At 48.7% G+C, this 17,879-nt stretch overlaps 2 protein-coding genes across 2 annotated transcripts in view; one reads left to right on the top strand and one right to left on the bottom strand.

Annotated features, from left to right (window-relative positions):
* LOC119098313 (LIM and SH3 domain protein Lasp) overlaps positions 1-2,987 on the top strand; it is a 39,671-nt gene extending 36,684 nt beyond the window's left edge. Inside the window, exon 7 of the mRNA XM_037221235.1 lies at positions 2,983-2,987. Coding sequence (XP_037077130.1) covers positions 2,983-2,987 — 5 coding nt within the window. The remainder of the gene's footprint in view (positions 1-2,982) is intronic.
* Positions 2,988-6,638: 3,651 nt separating this feature from the next.
* Positions 6,639-8,722, bottom strand: LOC119099223 (splicing factor U2AF 50 kDa subunit-like). The gene has a single exon (XM_037222339.1). It carries the CDS (start codon positions 8,595-8,597, stop codon positions 7,281-7,283), a length of 1,317 nt encoding a protein of 438 aa, XP_037078234.1. The 5' UTR covers positions 8,598-8,722; the 3' UTR covers positions 6,639-7,280.
* Between the last annotated feature and the right edge of the window lie 9,157 nt (positions 8,723-17,879).

Genomic DNA, 17,879 nt, shown 5'->3' with positions numbered 1-17,879 from the left:
ATTTGCGTGTTGCAGACGTCGGTCGGCTATACGAATCAAGGAAATGTTTCACATTGGAAGATACTGAGGGAAGCATGCCCTGTGGTGAAATAAACTCACCTGTGACCACTAGCGTGCTTTTAAATGCGAAAGACTGCTGAAGACAACAGAATTTGACCGTTTAGTAAACATGCCCCTCAATGCGTAGTTTTAACGTCATGGAAAGTTGTTATGCCGTCATAGTCGCCGCCAGACTGGCCGAGTAGAGTTCCTGCTGTAGCGGGCGGACTGAACCACTCGTGATACTTGACCTTGCCGAAGCTGGCTTGTTAGCTGGTGCGTGTTTGCTGAACCCGAATGCCGCATGTGCGTGTGTTTTAGCCTTTGTTCGTGGCGTTCTTGTGCGTTTGTCCGCCCCTAGTTTGATGTGCCTTACTTGCTTTCAAGTGCTCGATTACGGCGCTATCATTTTATTTATTCAATTCCCAGTCTTTTTCCCTGGTGATTAGCACACCGCCCCAATTTCCGTCCTATGTGCATAAAACGTGATTTGTGTTCGAAGCTCACATTCAACACATTTAATGGTCGTGGGCGACATTCTGTCCGTTGATACCACGAATCTTGCTGACGTACGCCAGACACAAACAATTCAATGCTCACACTTCTCCCTGATCATCAGCGCTACGTGTTGAGGTGGCGGTATTCGCATGACGTTTCTCTGACTCGCAAAAATATGATATGCTTCTTTCTATGTCTGAATGGTCTCCAGATAGACTGTGCCAAATAGTCTGTGCAAGTTCGCGCGCGCGTCATGCAAAAAACAAAAAAAAAAACGGTTTGAAGGCTTAAAACGGCATGGCTGAGAGTTGCATCAAATGATTTACAAACTGTTTGTTTCAGTTCAGAGCCTCAGATGTGGAACACTCCCCTGAAACAAAAGAAGCGAGCCTGTCCAATGTCACGGAGCATGACGCGTTCAGAGAGGGTGTACATTTGTGTCAAGGAATTGCCAATGGGCCATCCCTTTTAGAAGCCGCGCATCTGCCATATTGTACTCTGCGGCCATGCGTGATCCAGGCGCCATTGCAACGTTTGCGCTGCTAATCGCCAGCAGTTCGGGAAAACTTGATGCGCTTGTGGATATGTGACGCATAAGCGTATATTTTTTCCCCTGCTGAGGGCCGATTTGTCGTTCCAGCGCCACGCAAGAAATCGCAGTCGTGTGACCAGGCGAATTTTTGACGCGTAAACAAATGGTTCAAGTCTCTGTACGTATTTTCGCGCAATGTAACAGTGTTGGGACAATGTTCGCTATTACTTTTCATCAACATAGTTCAGGAACGTTCTTAAATGCCTTTGCTCCACGCGTTAAATGCAAATATCTTATAATCAAATATCGTGGACATGTTGTGCGGGGTCCATCTCTTCGCCGATGCTGGCACTTTGTGAACCAGACAATAAAGCGTGCAGCTTAGTCCCATCTGAGGAAGGTCTGGTAGCGTGCTGGCCCTGGAGAGAGCAGATATGAGCGTTGTGGTGGGATACCTGCAAATGTAAGGAGCCAGCAGCAGCATTCATTTCTGAAATCGTCAGGGGCCGTGAAGCATTCGTATGAAAATTTTTGCCAGTGGCCTCGCAGAACTCAACGAGGAAAATATGCTTTCATCCTCCTCGTGACATTTTTAGGCCTGGTGCCTAATCATGTTCTGGTGGAAATTAAAAAATGATGTGTAACGTCGTCCCGTGGATCTTTGTGACTAGGGCATTGGTAAAAATAATAATTTCACGACTACGTGCATTTGTGCAGCACCAGCTGGATTGAGGAATCATAACTTCATTTCTCGGAATTCATATGGATATCGAATTAGTATGAAGTTTTTTTGTAAAGATCCACGACATCATGTCTTTATATTCTGTTCATCGATCTTTCATGTTTGACCGTCAATGAAATTGCCAAAGCCGGCATTAGAGTGCAAAAGCAAGTCAATTGCAAAGCCTTTAAAAAGGCAGCGTGTTTTGTGAAGTTACGAACTTCAGCAAGAGCAAAGTTATCTATCGTGCGTTTCAACGCCAAGCGTTGTGTAAAATTAGCAACACATCGCACCAAGAATGCTCCTGCTCTATATGCCATCACGTAGAATTTTGTGCCGGACGTGTTCGCGGCGCTACACGTTTGTGGCATTTTAAAAGGCTTTTTTCATTTCGTTTGGTATTTTCGTGGCAATAAATGATTATGCGAAACACAAACATTTTCGTCCGCACGTACCAAGTGTGTGCCTAACAATGGAAACTGCAGATCATGCTCTCACGTACTATACGAAGCACACGATCTAGGACAGAGTAGAAAATCTCATTTTGGCGAATGCCTTTTGATCGACCGTTAAATGGCGGCTGCGAAGTAGCGACATGCATGTAAGCCGACCTGTCAATAGTCGGATCAGATAAACGGCGAACTGCAAAAAGGCGAAAGATAAGAAGCCGATACCGAAGAGTCGGCTCAGTGTCGGTCGAAAGCTCATGGCCCATTTCCCAAGCAGGCACGAGGTCGGGGCCCCTGAAATATTACGAGGCCCCTGTGTCGATCAGGGCCCACAGTGCCTAACAGGTGTCCTGTGCCGGCAAGGGGCCGGGAGTCGGCCGGGGGACCTTTGCTGGACGGGGACAGGGGCCGACTTCCAATACCGAGAGGACCTCGTAGGTTGTGCAGACATCCTTGAAAATGAAAGGAAATGGGAACTTACCATAAGAGACCACAATGAGACAACGGAAGGGCTCTGTATCAACCAGGAGCCCCAGTTCCGAATGAGGGCCCCCACCACATTTCAGACGGGCCCGTTAGCCAAACCGGTGTCCGAAAAAATTGAACCCTACGGCGATAGGGATCTGCGTCAATAAGGGCCCCTGCGTCCATGGAGGGCCTCCCGTGTCAGGGAGGATATCAACGTATGACGTTTCCTTCTAAAGGCCCCCGGATTGCCCAAGGAACCCGCCCCGTGTCGCCAGAATGACAGCCGGTAGACAGTCCGCCCTGGGACAGGACCACTGACCACGGACCGCGCTAGAGCTCTTTAGCCCTGACTGGGACCGACAAGGAACCCTGTAGTGTCCTGCTCACCGACCCCTTGCCGGGCAAAAGCTAAGTGTTACACGTTACATGTGGCATATATTAGTAGACCCTGCCACGCCACCACAGCGCTCCACATCACGCCCAATGAAGGCATCCGTCTCCATATGGCCCTGACAGTCGGTGAGGCGTAAAACCTCCATCATTATCACTAGTGTTCAACAAAGTGAATAGCAATAAGGTAAAGCATGAAGAGACCGTGCCGTGTTTCGCTTAGGACGTTGATACTTTTGCGGAATTGAATAATGAAACATGCCCCATCAACAAGTTTTGAGCCCGCTCCCTCGTAATCGTGTCGCAGCAACATTAAGAATAGGCTACCCGTTTTACTGTTCCAGCCCCACCGCCAGATGAAGTGTATGCCCGGGTTTCCTTCCAATTGCACGGATTGATGTTTTAATGCGCTCAAAGGTCCTTCTGTCAGGTAACTTCATTTTCTTCCGCCCGTTGACCGCCACCTGGTGATAGGCGCGAGGCCGACGCCGTGAGGCCTACGAAGACTGCAACGCTAGGCTCGAGGATTTGTTTGCGAGACTTGAGAACGCTCATGTTCCCCACTATGCAGCATGCTTTTTCACTTAACGATCTTGAGAGAAGGTTGAGCTTTTCCAGACAAACATGGATCGACCATGTTAATGCAAATTAACATGGTCGATAAATAATTAATGTTCGACCCCATTTTGATTAGCGGAGTCTCCGTGGAACCCGTACACATTCTAGTAAAACCTTTTTAGGGCTATTACTTCCAGTGCTGTTGAGGCCATTGAGCCATTGTAAAATGAATGGCGTTGAGGTTTATACCTTGGTGACATTGAACTCCCACTTCTGTCAGTTTATTAACTTCAGAGCGCAAACGCAACTGCATGGTCCGGTAGCATTCAGCGTAAGCTCCAGTTAATGACGGAAAAAACAACAAAAACGAAGAGGCCATAACTTACAAAATCAAGTTGGCCACGTCCAATTTATCTGGGGGGAAGGCTTTCACTATCAGGGATCCCTCTATCAACTCTTGACCCCCCCCCCCTTCCCCCCTTACCAACACTGCCTGCGTTCCTGTCCCCAATCACACCGAACAAGCCTTCCCAAACTTCCCTCGACGATGGGGCCCAAACCCCTCTCCAAATGAGGTGGGACTTCGTCCCCGCGAACGGCGTTTTTTTTTTTTTGCTTGAATCGTGACGGCACATGTGGTCTTTAGATCTTCTTAAAATGTCGTTATCGCCGCGGGTGGCTTGGAAAGTGCCTAATTCAAGGGCAAAATGCCCATACGCCGCCAGCTTATCAGTTAGTTTTCGTTCTTCGAGCATGGAGTGCCCGTCCTCTGTCCATTATTGAGACATGTGCCAGATGTGATAAAATAAGCGCACTTGTAACTAACGGTATAGTTTTAGTACGACAGACCGCTCTAGACAACAAACTTTACTATTCACAAATACGCTCGTCAATACGTCATCGTTTCACTGCGTCCTGGAATATTCAGGTGACTTTTAAAGCCACTGACGGACGAGTCGTACCAGATTTGCGACTGTTGCGGACCGGCCCACTTCAAGTGCCGCTAGAGCACGCTAGTGTTTCAGCTCGCCGAGCGATGGCTCGTTTGCTGGGGCGTGTTTGCAAAGCCCAAATTTCGTATGTGCGCTAGTTCTGGCCCTTTCTCGCGGTCTCTTTACATACTAGTCTGTGACTCCATATCCTTTACTTATATTCACACTCAGTCACGGCGCTATTCTGAAGTCGTTCGATTCGTTATTCGCTACAATTCTCATTTTCGCCATAATTAGTGCCACGGTCCTGGAAATACCATGACACATGATAAAACAGAAGCGTTAGCCTTTTTCCTTGGAGAAAAATCAGGAGAATGGAGATATAGTTCGGCTCATATTTCAGCAACAGGCCTTTATCGAAATAGTGCCAGAAAACGTCAGTTAATGTTTCGACAAAGGCATGCTACCGAAACATCAATTTAACTTTATCTCTGTTCTCTTTATTTTTCTCTGGGGAATAAGGCTAATACTGCAGTCTAATCTATGTGAATAATGTTCCTCGCCAATGCACTGAACAGCTCACGTAGCATGACACGCGATTGCTGGCGACTGGTCCGGATTGCTACCCAGGTGCATGTGGTCCTGCCCAACCGTTATCCATGCTCCCTCACCCCACAGCACTGAAATGGTCATTACTGACCGAAGGGACCCTTATGGAAGGAATGAAACCAATCGTGTTCGACCCTTACCCCTACACACTGACCTGGTTGCAGGCTTATTGATGTCCACGGATGTTACAGATGATGATGACGCCCGCCAGACACGAATACCTCGATGACATTTTTCTTGGCCTGGAGCACTATATGGCCATTGAGATGGCGTTAACCGCGGAACGTGTCAAGGACCTTATGCATGCGCGGATGGTCTCTGAATAGGCTGTGCGGAATAGTTTGCACGAGTTGGCGTTCGCCAAGTTCACAAACAAAAGAATCTGAAGTCAGAAACACTCGCTTTAAGACGCCGTACCACGGTTATATAAAATATTAAACCAAGGCGGTAGCGGAAGGTTGCCCCATGTTTCGATGTTTGATTGTTTTCTTGTACCGCTTTCACCCGCCCACGGTTACACGCTTCTCCATGGACCAATCGTAATTATCCGTGCCATGTTCTCGCCCAGCGCATCCACACGCCTGTTTTATATTTGATCCTTGTTTGTGTCACTTTTGCGCACCTTTTGTGCTTTTTCATACTGCACCTGTATGACCTGAGGCCGTGATAGCCATATTGTGAGCGACTTCCAATGTACTGATACTGACCTGCAGTTCAACTGCGACGTCACTGGGTACCCCCACATATTTTCTCGAAGTATGTCCCCATCACAGCAAGTGCTGACACGCTGTAGAGAGGAGTTCACGCATGTATGTTTGAAGCGCTCGCTGCACTTACGATAATATGCCATGTGATGGTCATAGCCTACAATCAACCAAAATGCTGCCTGCGGACAGGCCGGATGCTTGGGTTCGTTTGACGGCTATACAACAGTCTCTTCTCACGCGCTATCACTCTCCACACTCGGCTATAAATAATTTCAAACGGTAGCGTAGCTTCATCAATTCGGTTCGCTTGCCATGACGCGACTGGTGGCCATCAGATTGTCGAGACATGCGCACTTATCACAGCATGTGTCTACTACCAGCGGCTTTCCCGCAACATTAGAGATTGCGAGTCCACGTTTTGATCGTACGTACCAATAAAAACAGCAAAAAATACAACGTAAGCGATCACTTTGGCGCTTCCAGATATTTGCAGTCGCGCTGAATGGGCAACGCGAGGATTTATGAAATCCATATGCCGGCTGGAATCTGTGCGCGTACACATTTCAGCAATTCCTGGGCCTGCCCACCGCCGACTACGCACCCTCCGCGGCTAATCCTCGTACGATTGACTGACGGTTCAAGATTTGACTAATAACTCGTGATTCAATGACAGCCCGAGGCTTCAAAACCAATCCTTCTTCAGGCATCTGTTTTATCAGTTTCAGTCCACCCGAAGTCACCTCACAACAGATCGGTGTTTAACCAATGCCGGAGTGCCAGAACAACGTTCGGACGGTGATGTACATTACAAACCTGTGTGGGCCGAAGACGTGGAGACAATCTGAAAACGAGTGGTGCATAGTAAAAACGTAGCACGCCTTTACACCTGAAAACGTCTTCCGATGATATATTTATTCGCTACGTCTCGCCGTATGAAGAGGGATGCATGGTTACGTGCGGGGCAAGACGAAAGACGCAGCTGACGCCGCGCATCAGGGCAGACAATGAACATGACAGATGCAGCCGCGCCCGATCCTTTCCAACATCATTATGAACTGCATCGCGTTAATGCTTTTGCCTCTGAAAGCATGCGCAGCTGCGAGCTGACAGCAACAGCTAAGACGGCCACGCGTACGAGACGGCTACACATCTCGCAATGAGATAGCTACGGGCCTCGCTCTCGACCCAAACACCGCCGTACGCCGAGCGGCTGGGGTCGGCGGCGCGTCCTGGCGCAGCCGACGCGGGGTGCGCGCGGTCGGTAAGTGCACGCGGGACAGCCACACTGGGAGATTATTTCCGCGGCGACGCCTGGACGAGCGACGGGCCTCACGAGGCGACACCCCCGCCGGCCGGCGGCGGGTCGCGTCAGGCCACTCAGAAGTCGCGCCGGTGGTAGCGGTCCGGATCGACGTACGACGTGACGACGACGCGGCTGGCGAACTTCCGGCCCGTCAAGTGCTGCTGCGCCTTCTGGCAGTCCATCACTGAGTTAAACTCGACGAACACCTTGCCGAGGCCGGGCACCTCGACACCGTCGATGGGTCGCGGGATCTCGATGCTCTTGACGACGCCGTACTTGTTGCACTCCATCTTGATGTCCTCGACGATGTCCTCGTACTCCTCGTCGTCGCGGAGCTCGTCGGGCGTGACCATGTTGAGCAGGCAGAGCACCTCAGTGGCGGGCCCGGCGCCGCTCGTCAGCTGCAGGCCCGGCACCTGAATCTGCACCGGCGCCATCATGCCCGAGTTCTTGGAGCCGACGTTGGCGCGCTGCACGATCAGCTTCTTGTCACCCAGCTGCATGCCGTTCAGACCCTGGATCGCCTGCTCTGTCAACGACGTGTCCACGTACTCGCAGAAGGCGAAGCCCTTGCTGAGGCCGGTGGCCGAGTCCTTGACGAGGTTGAAGGCGCGCAGCTGGCCGAACGACATGAGCAGCTCCTTCACCTGGTCTTCGGTCAGGTAGCTGGGCAGGCCGCCGACGAAGATCTTGTTGGGCGAGTCGGGCACGACGGTCGAGACGACGCCGACGACGCCGGGCACGGAGGAGGCCGGCCCGTCGGTGATGCCCGGCATCGGCTGGTAGTCGTGCGGCCGCCGGATCTTCAGACTCTGGCCCTTCAGGTTAATGCCGTCAAACGCTACCGCCTGCGTGCACTCGTCGATGGAGCGGAACTCGAGGAAGGCAAAGTTTTTGTCTAGGTTGATCTGGCATGCAAGCACGGGGTTGCCGGCCGCCTGGGCGAGCCCGCTGAGGTGCATCTGCTGGTTGAAGAACTCCATCATCTCCTCCTCGGTGACACCGAAGGGGATGTTGCCGACGTAGAGGCGACGCGCCTGACGCGTGATGGCCGAACCCACTACGGGCGTACCGCCTGCCAACGACTCTGGCACGGGGTTGGTCGGGATCTGGCCGGCCGCCTGCATCGCCTTGTACTGCAGCGGCGTAATGTGTTCGAAGCCCGGTGGCGGGATGTCCCAGTACTTGCTTGGCTTCTTTCGCGTCAGCTTCGTCACCCCGCCGCGGTCTCCGCGATCGCGAGAGCGTGAACGGTCGCGCTTCCTGTCGCGCGAGCGCGAGCGGTGCCGCCGGTCCTTGTCCCGCGAGCGGCTACGCTTGCGCCGGTCCCGGTCGCGGTCCCGATCCCGGTCGCGGTCGCGGTCTCTGTCTCGGTCGCGGTCCTCGCCCATGGCTGGCTGCTCACACTGACCTGTCACCTAAGTGGGAACTGCTGCGTCGCCGGCGCTGAAACGCCTGTGGACGTGGCGGACCGCGCCACCCTGTCGCTGCTGCTAATGCCTGTGGATCCGTGCGCCTCCGACACAGCTGCTGCTACACCTAGAGGAGAAACCCAGACAACCTTTCCAAACACTGTTGAAACATGTCAGAGCATGTTGTCTGACATGTCAGGGAGCCAACCTTAGGCCCATCCATGGCACACAATGCCATATGTTGACAAGTACTGCAGCTAATTTGGTTAAGTCAAAAGGGATTGTATTTGCTCATACCTAAATCAGATGGTTTATTTTGATATGGTGAACTAACAGTAAGCTCAAGACAGAAACTTACAAAGCAATAAACTTTCAGAAAAGAATCTGCTGACACCTTCCAATAAACTTAATAGAACCACTCGGAACATGATATTCACAACAAAGCAAGGAAAATGGAAACTTATGCTGGCTATCAAAAGGGAATACCACAATATAAATTTGGTAGCAGTGATGCTACTACACTTTGCAATCATCACAAAAATGTACATATTATAAAAATATATTTGTTTGAAAACACCATACCACACTCACTCACAATGATCACAAATACATTTGCTCCTGTCAATGTCAATCCAGCATTACAGAAGCCATATTTTATCACACATTAATCCAGGCACAGGAGGTAAGGATGCTGGAGACTGCAATAGGCTGTGGAAGGTCAGTTGCAACTCCACCTGAAAAGATTAAAGATGCCAAATATAAATGACAAGACCAAAATCCAAGAAGCCAGTGGGAAGAATAAATTTGAGCCCTTCTCACTGTTACAAGACACAAAACAGACAATGTGCGGCATTACCACACTGAAAACAATGGAAAATATGTGATTTTTGTGAAAGTGGCACATGATCATAGGCTTTCTCCAATCATTTTCAACCAACTATGGACCCCCACAACCTTCATGTACTTCTGTAGGCTGAGGGTTAAAAATGAAACCACTTATATATGCATACAAAATGCCACAGAATGTTTTGTAATGTACCACCTTACTTGAATCTGATTGATAGCAATTTGAGACAATTATCAAGAGCAGTGAAACCAAATCCTCCTTGGCAGGTCACATATAAATATTCCCAGTGCAGCAAAAGTGAGGAGTGTTTCAACTTATAACTCAGCAAAGAGGCATCAATGTTTCAAGTCTTACTAAGCATTTACATTTTGCATGGAGAAACTAAGAAAGATCAACACACCATCATCTTTGAAGACTTAGGTATTAACGACTTTTACATGCATCACTACAAGCATAGTCACGACGACATTAATGACAACGTTAGGCAGCACACGCCTATACTAGATACATCCCCTAACACACGTTTTCATAAAGCTTGAAGCAGACAGGAATAAATGAGGCAAATCCCGGCGCATCTTTTCACGACGTCCGGTCCTCTAAGCAGCCTCTTACCAGGATATCAAGTTAAAGGACGGCACTTATAGCCGAAATTCAAACCAAAAATGTTACCGCTCAACATCACTCCATAATACACAGAACTTACCTAACCCACCCACAACACGCACCGGCGGCAACACACGCCAAACGCGCCAAACGTGGAGCAAGTTCCCAAGAATGATTGATTTGTTATGCGGTTTAATTCCCTAAAGTACTGCTGTCTGCTATATTTACCGGGGGAATATTGTCTGCGTATTGCCATATTTTGTGACGCTTTGGTACGCAGCGTGACTCACATCTAGATATTTTGTGACCTTCTTTAATGATTAATTTTGCGCGATGGCCCTACAGGTCAGGTGACCCTGACTGCTCATTAACATGGAGTCGGAAAATTCTGCTTTCTGGGACGTTGCATAGTGCTTTGTTCACAGAAGACACGATGATTCTAAGCCGGGTTCATTGTAAAAATGTCCAGCATGTCCATACCATGAAAGGTCACTACACATCAATTTATTTGATATACGCTGCCTGAAATGGTCGTCGGTGTACCAAAAGCGACCTGCGTGCCTTGAGACTGTCCTTGTATACTGATTTCATACCACAGCATCAATGGCGTGGCCAAAGTGTGGGGCTTTTAGGACCGTGCCCACCCTCGCCCTCCTCGCTCATTATGTCCGCGAAGTTAGCGATTTAGTCAGCGATTTATTCAGCGACGAGTTCCAATTGCTCTGGACATGATCTGAAGGACAATTGTGGCATGAGAGCACCAAAAATACCCATATTTTGCAACATCATGTGACCTTCAAGGTCAAGAGCTGAATCAAAGGGCGGGAAACTTGATATCACCCAAAAATTATCGGTCGATTTTCGGCTTGCAAATATTAGGATATTCACCGCAGAAAGAAATAGCATCCGTCAAAAAATTGTGACCTCACCAGGTCACCCTTCAAGGTCAAACGCGGGTACAAAGGACGGGGAACTTCATATCACCAAAAAGTTACCGGCCGATTTGAAAACTATGGGTATCAAAATATTAACAAGCGCAGGAGCTGGCGTCTGTCAAAAAGTCCAGACATCTCAAGGTCACCCTTCAAGGCCAAACACGGGCTCAAAGGACGGGGAACTTGATATCACCCAAAAACTACCGGCCGATTTTCAACTTCCAAATGTCAGAATATTCACCCTAGAAAGAACTAGCGTCTGTCATTAAGTCCTGACCTCTCAAGGTCATACTTCAACGTCAAACATGGAATCAAAGGACGGAAGACTCGATGCCATCTAAAAATTACTGGCTGATTTGAAAACTCAAAATATTCAAAATCTCAAGAGCTGGCGTCCTGCCATCTCAAGGTCGTCCTTCAAGGTCAAACGTGGGCTAAAAGGACGGGGAACTCGATATCACCCAAAAATTACCGGCCGATATTCACTTTGCAAATGTCAGAATATTCACCACAAAAAAATAGCATCCGTCAAAACGTTCTCAACTCTCAAGGTCACTCTTTAAGATTAAACACGACTTAAAGGACGGAGAACTCGATATCACTAAAAAAATACCGACTGATTTTCAACTTACAAACATCAGAATACTCATCACAGAAATCACCAGCGTCCGTCAGAAATTCCTGAACTTCCAATGTCACCCTTCAAAGTCAATATTCTAATATTCCTGCAAGGTTTTTGAGATGAATGTTCTGATGATTTTATTTTACTCTATTTTATTCTTATTTGTGTGAATATTCTGATGCCTACGAGTTTAAATCAGCCGGTAATTTTTGTGGTGGTATAGAGTTCCCCGTCCTTTGCGCCCGCGTTTGACCTTAAACAATGGCCTTGAAAAATGACATTGAGAGGTCAGGACCTTTTCACGGAAGCCAGCTTTTTGTGGTGACTATTCTGACAGCGGCAGGTTTCAAATCGGCCGGTAATTTTTGGGTGATATGGAGTTCCACGTAATTTTAGTCTCCGTTTGACCTTGAAAAATGACCTTGAGGGGTCAGAACGTTTTCACGGACTCTTGTTCTATCTGTGGTGAATATTCTGGCATTTGCAAGTTGAATATCGGCCGGTAATTTTTGGTGATATGAAGTTCTCCGTCCTTTGACTCCGCTTTTGACCTTGAAGAGTGACCTTGAATGGTCAGGCTATTTTCATTGACGCTAGATCTTCTTGTGAATGTTTTGACAGTTGAAGTTTAAAATGGGCCGGTAATTTTGGTTGATATGGAGTTCCCCACCTCTGAGTCCGCGTTTGGCTTTGAAGGATGACCTTGAGCGGTCAGCTCTTTTTGAGGGACGTTAGGATTTTCTTGAGCGAATGCTCTGATGCTTGTAAGCTGAAAATCGGGCGGTAACTTTAAAGTGATATGGATTTCCCCGTCCTTTGGGTCCGCGTTTGACCTTGAAGGATAGCCTTGAGAGGTCAGGATCTTTTGACGGAGGCTAGTTTTTTATGTGGTGAATACTCTTATGTTTGTAAGTTGAAAATCGGGCGGCAATTTTTGGGTGATGTTGAGTTCCCCATCCTTTGAGTCCGTGTTTGACCTTGACGGGTAACCCCAACCAGCATGCCCAGTTGGGACTCATGTGGGTCCCAGTTGGACGGTCATATGGGGCCCACCTGGGCTGTCCACTTCGTTCCCTTGTGGGCATATCATGGGCAAGCACCTGGGTCCCATTGCGTGGCCCTTGTTGGGCCCATGTGAGGCCTAACTGGGGCACACATGGGGCCCAACCAACGTTTACAACCGGGGCTCATATGGGTCCAAGACGGTCAACCGAATAGGGCCCACCTGGACTTGCTACCTCAGGTTCATCCCTACCTCAGACCGGGGGCTGCCAGGATTTGCGAGTCCCATCCCCACTGAGATTACTTGCGCACAGAGAACGGATCAAGAAACCGTCTAAATGCGTTTAGGTATGATGCCAGCGTATCGACGAGCTTTTGATGCTGGTTTGCCACGGTGCCTTACACAACTGTTTCAGCTGCGCACCGAACACATTCCCCCTGTTGCCACTAGTCTGTTTACTAAATTACGTCCGTTTGGCTCAGCATGACGAGGCCCACGCTAGTGTCTATGATATTTTAATACAAAATTGTGTTCGTAGTCATAAAGCTCCACGACCACTTGGATACGTCACTGTATTTGATATAAAGAGCCCATCATGCCCTAATTTAACCCCTCATAGCTGTACCACTTCGTCGTTGACTCAGGCTGCAAAATCTCCGTTAATATGTTCATTCCAGAAAAAAACCGCTGCTCAGTTATCCCTGCACTCAGCACAACCAGAAACCAAACACCACACGTTTCCCCGTAGAGCCCATGTTGTCGTCATTGTATCGCCCCACGCACCTATTCAGAAAAGTCGTTGGTCACTGAAGACGAGTACAGGCACGAACGACCTATGCCACCAAAGATTTCTGAGGAAAAAGACAATTCGGTTGTTCGAGACAGAAAACAATCATTTCCGAGCGGGGCCCCAGGAGCCACGTAGTATGACGCCGTGGGTTGTGCGAGCTGTTACGCCAAGCCTGACAGACGAGGTGCGGGTGCGCCCCGCCAAACTCTCCAAGCCAGACGGTAGTGCGTCAAGTATGCGGCCATAGGGCGGCGGTTACACTCATACCAGCATGCTGTTTACCCAAATACAGCGAAAACTGTGTGATATGTGCACGATGATAGTTGTCTGTAGCCTGTATGTCAGTTTTACTGTTCATCATATCGCTGATTGGCAGGGTTATCGATGTTATCCACCGCTGCTTCATACTTCCTCGTGAATTTGCTTTTTCGGGAAAGAGATTGTGCGAAATTGGATGACGTTATAAGGTAAGTTTCGTCCGACCAGCTTGGGACTGCTGGTTGTAGTTATCACCAATTTTGAGACATTGTTGACATCTATCCACTGGTACTTTCAGGTTCGCTCTATGTTATCTCGAAACGGCAAAACAGAAGGGCCGCAAAGACCCCCACCAATCGCACAACCCAGGACCAGAAAAATTTAACATATCTTGGCTAGATGATGTCTGAGTAAAGTTGATACAAAGGCTTGACCGGTTCAGCAAAACTACCTCCACATTTAGGGGGTAGTGACAAAGAACTGTCGAAAGTGATAGTTTAAAAACGGCTTCAACAGCATCGTTTTAGGCGAGAACGTGGAAAGCACGCGGTGGATAAGGGGTGCCGTAACAGGACGGTGGTCGAAATGCTTGTTCAAATCAATGCTGCATGACGCTTCCAAGTACTTAGGCAGAAACAGGCCTCAAAACTAGCTCATAACATTATACATTTGCTTATAGACTTGCAAATTTATGTCCACCATAATGTACATGTTGTTACATCGAATTCGGAGGAACGACACCACAGATGGAGGCAACCTACCAAAACGGTAGCATCTCCACTGCAAACATTGCTAAGCTACTTTTCAAGCAATACGCACGAGACTGAACGTTTTCCATGATCTAATCGCGTATTGCTATCTCTTCTGGATCTGTTGCGTTGCGTTGTCGTCTGTGGGCCCGTCCTCCGCGTCGGGGGTGCATCTAAGCGAAAACACAATGGGGACATCGGAATATAACGTTCTTGCTAAATCCGCCAGCTACACCTCAAGCTGCCAAAGGCCACCGCCTATATTCACTCAACTTGAAGACTGTGCTCCACCAAGCACGTGTGTGTGCTGCAAGGGTGGTTCAATGCTACAATGGCGCGTTACGCGCCGATGGCGCGGGGAGGCTTCGCGCGTGTGAGCTTTATGGACGCTTGTTATTTGACTATGGAGGTAGCGTGGTTTGGCGAAGCGGCCTAATGACGTATGCTAAGCCAATACAAAGCAGCAACATGCAAATTGTTGCACCTTCTCGTAAAACCTGGCAACGTGAAAAATATCGGTACTTACGAAAAAACAGTCGATTTTCTTTAAGATAATTCAAAACAAACCTAGAGTTCCTGCTCCAATAGAATTAAGATGGATGATGGGTGGCCTCCGAATTCATAGGATTTGGAAAAAATAATAGTTCTTCCTCTGAGGAAAATTTAATTATGCGCCTGTCTAAAGCTGCAATAGTTTTAATGTCGACGAAGAAAAGAAGTTAATCTTGGATGTATTTAGCATATGCCCGCCCGCCAGGGACGGCAAAACTGACTTTGAATTGGGGGCAGGATTTGCCAAGGGCCTCCTGGACAAAATGGGGTGTCTTCAGATAGCACCTCTTGGGCAGTGCTACAGGCAAGGGAAGGGCCACCGAGGGCATGTACCATCTTATCAAATTGCTACCTGTGTTATTTATAACTAATGCGCACCATGAAGAGTTTCTTATCATCCAGCAAGGGGTCTCACTTTCGTAAAACAAGGCCTCCCGCTCCCGACAAAACCTTTTCATACATGGAGAGGTCTCCTTATGCAGAACAGAACGTTTGCGATTCACGAAGGGGCGTCCAAATCTAGCCAAGTGGACTCGTTACCCCAAAGCAGGGCACCCTGATCCCGGACTGCGACCATCTGGTACATGCAATGGGCCTCTTGAATATACCGTCCCTCCTAACTCAGAACAGGAGCCTGCCTTCTGGAGCTCTCTATGTACAAAATGTATTCTGGGCCTGATTGATTAGTCTCTGTCTTAAGTACGGGGCCTCCTTGATCTGATTTTTGTTATCTTTAGGTAGCTAGTTTTAAGTACAAGGTCTTTAGTTTTAGGTACATGGGTCTCCTAAGTTATGATTAAAGGGGAAAAACATGCTCTTGATGTCATTGCCTGCAGGAAGAGAGCAGCCGCCCCTGTCCTCCTCCCCCCCCCCCGCGCTGCGTCGCACGTGACACCTGCAATCCGCAGTTGCTATTTTCCACAATGACGGCCGCAGAAAGTCATGAAGCGCACACGATGATTGCGTATGCCACATAAGTAAGTAGTGCATGCTATAAATTTAACTAGCTTGTTCTACGGCGGTGTAACAGGCAACGTAGACCATAAAATGCCGATTTACCGTAATATTTCTAGCCTGATGGACCAAGCACGGCAGTGTATGAATAACTACGCCAACTTGACTGAAGATCGTTATATGCCGGGGACCGTACACGCATTGCGTATGCCGCTACGAATCTTTCGAATGCGTACTTGACGCATGCAAATAATTGTTTGCGAGCCTTTTCTCACACTCGTGCCACGTGAACTTTGTGCCTTTTATACCCGTATGCGCACGTCATTTTAGTATGCAACCTTGTGCGATAAAACCTGCAGGCGTGCTAAAACTTCTAGAGGCGTCTTGCATCACTGCACTATCTATAGAACTCGAAACCACGCTGCCGCAAGTTGGCTTTCCATAGATCGGCTTTAAGATACGCAAGCGCCACCTATTAGACCCCGGAACAGACGACAGCGTCACCCGACGGGCATATGACAGATACCGGCAAAAAGCCATCCGGAAAAGATCTGAACATGATTGTTCATACATGAACGTGCGAAATGCGATTGAAGGCATCTTATTTGCATTTATAGCATGCATCTGGCCTAATCTCTATTAATCACATATGTCGGTTCATACAGTCACCTTCAATCCAATCGCATTGACTCCTATCACTTCGTCCGCCGGTCCTTAAAAGCTCTGAACGCGGGGTCTAACACCTCGTCCTAGCCGCCACTGTCACAAGGTGTCCATGTCGTCCCAGAGGGCATAAGCCCCCGAAATATACCGCTAAAATTACGCCAAAACAGTGTATTTCAGGGAGACGGACTGGCCTAAAATGCACTTTTTTTGCACATGGCGATTTTGACGCGTAGACAGCATTCTGCAAGCGATGCTGGGGAACAGCACCCACTGTAGCCAAATTGGGGGAAGGGTATGTGTTCTCAACCCCTAGCCCTTAGTGTTAGGGCATGAGGGTATGTGAGACTTAAGAATGGCGCAGGCAGCTGAGATTTCGTTGACAAAGAGGCGCATAGCTCACCCCCAGTGCTTTAAATTTATGTTGCGGCGCGTACAGATTCATGTTTAATGCTCCCAATTTTACGTGCTTGTCTGAATTTGTCATCACGTTTAGCTTACATGCATGGTAATGCACACACAAAATTCATAAAGGGGAAAGGGCGTGCTCAGTGTCGCTCACTCCACACAGCTTTCCACTGGGCCCTAGCCCGTCTAGAGATCGTGTCGACGCGAGCCCAGCTTGCCTGCGCGCGGCCCATGCGGAAGAGACCTAATCGAGCTGTCCCTCATATTTGTACATGACATGGTAAAACCTAAACAGGAGGCATACAGCACAGCAATTAGTACACATAACCGAGATGGCCCCATGTGGGCAGCCGCCTGTGTCCCAGGTGGGATCCAGACACCAGCCCACTAGCATCCCCTGTTGGCATGTGCCCAGCTTGCCCACACACATCCCATATGAAACCCAACCGGTGATGTTTTCTCTTATTATGCATTCATTTGTACACAATGTGGAAAAATCTAACGTAGGAGCACAAAATACCAGGCCTAACACATCGATGCCAAACGTGGTAGGCATGTGGGCAGCCCACCTGGGTCCCAGATGGCGCCCAAAGACTGGCCCACATGTAGTCCATGTTGACATGGGCCCCGAGCTTGCCCATGTTCAGCCGATACAAACCCCAGTACACGCAGCTGCCCGATATTGTACAATAATGATACACAATGCATTATAACCTCAAGACAGGAAAACAAGTACGGCTGCCATCATTGTGTATGTGACAGTTTTATTGTGTGTGTGGCATATGGGTAGCCCATCTGGGCCCCAGACTAAGCCTAGATACCAGCCCACCTCTGGCCCATGTTGACACAAGCCCAGCCTGCCCACGTATGGCCCATA

The sequence above is a fragment of the Pollicipes pollicipes genome, unplaced genomic scaffold (assembly GCF_011947565.3).
Source record: "Pollicipes pollicipes isolate AB1234 unplaced genomic scaffold, Ppol_2.1 Scaffold_4740;HRSCAF=5597_pilon_pilon_pilon, whole genome shotgun sequence".
Taxonomy (NCBI): domain Eukaryota; kingdom Metazoa; phylum Arthropoda; class Thecostraca; order Pollicipedomorpha; family Pollicipedidae; genus Pollicipes; species Pollicipes pollicipes.
Note: the sequence above shows the minus strand (reverse complement) of the source record. Positions and strands in the feature narration are given on the sequence as shown.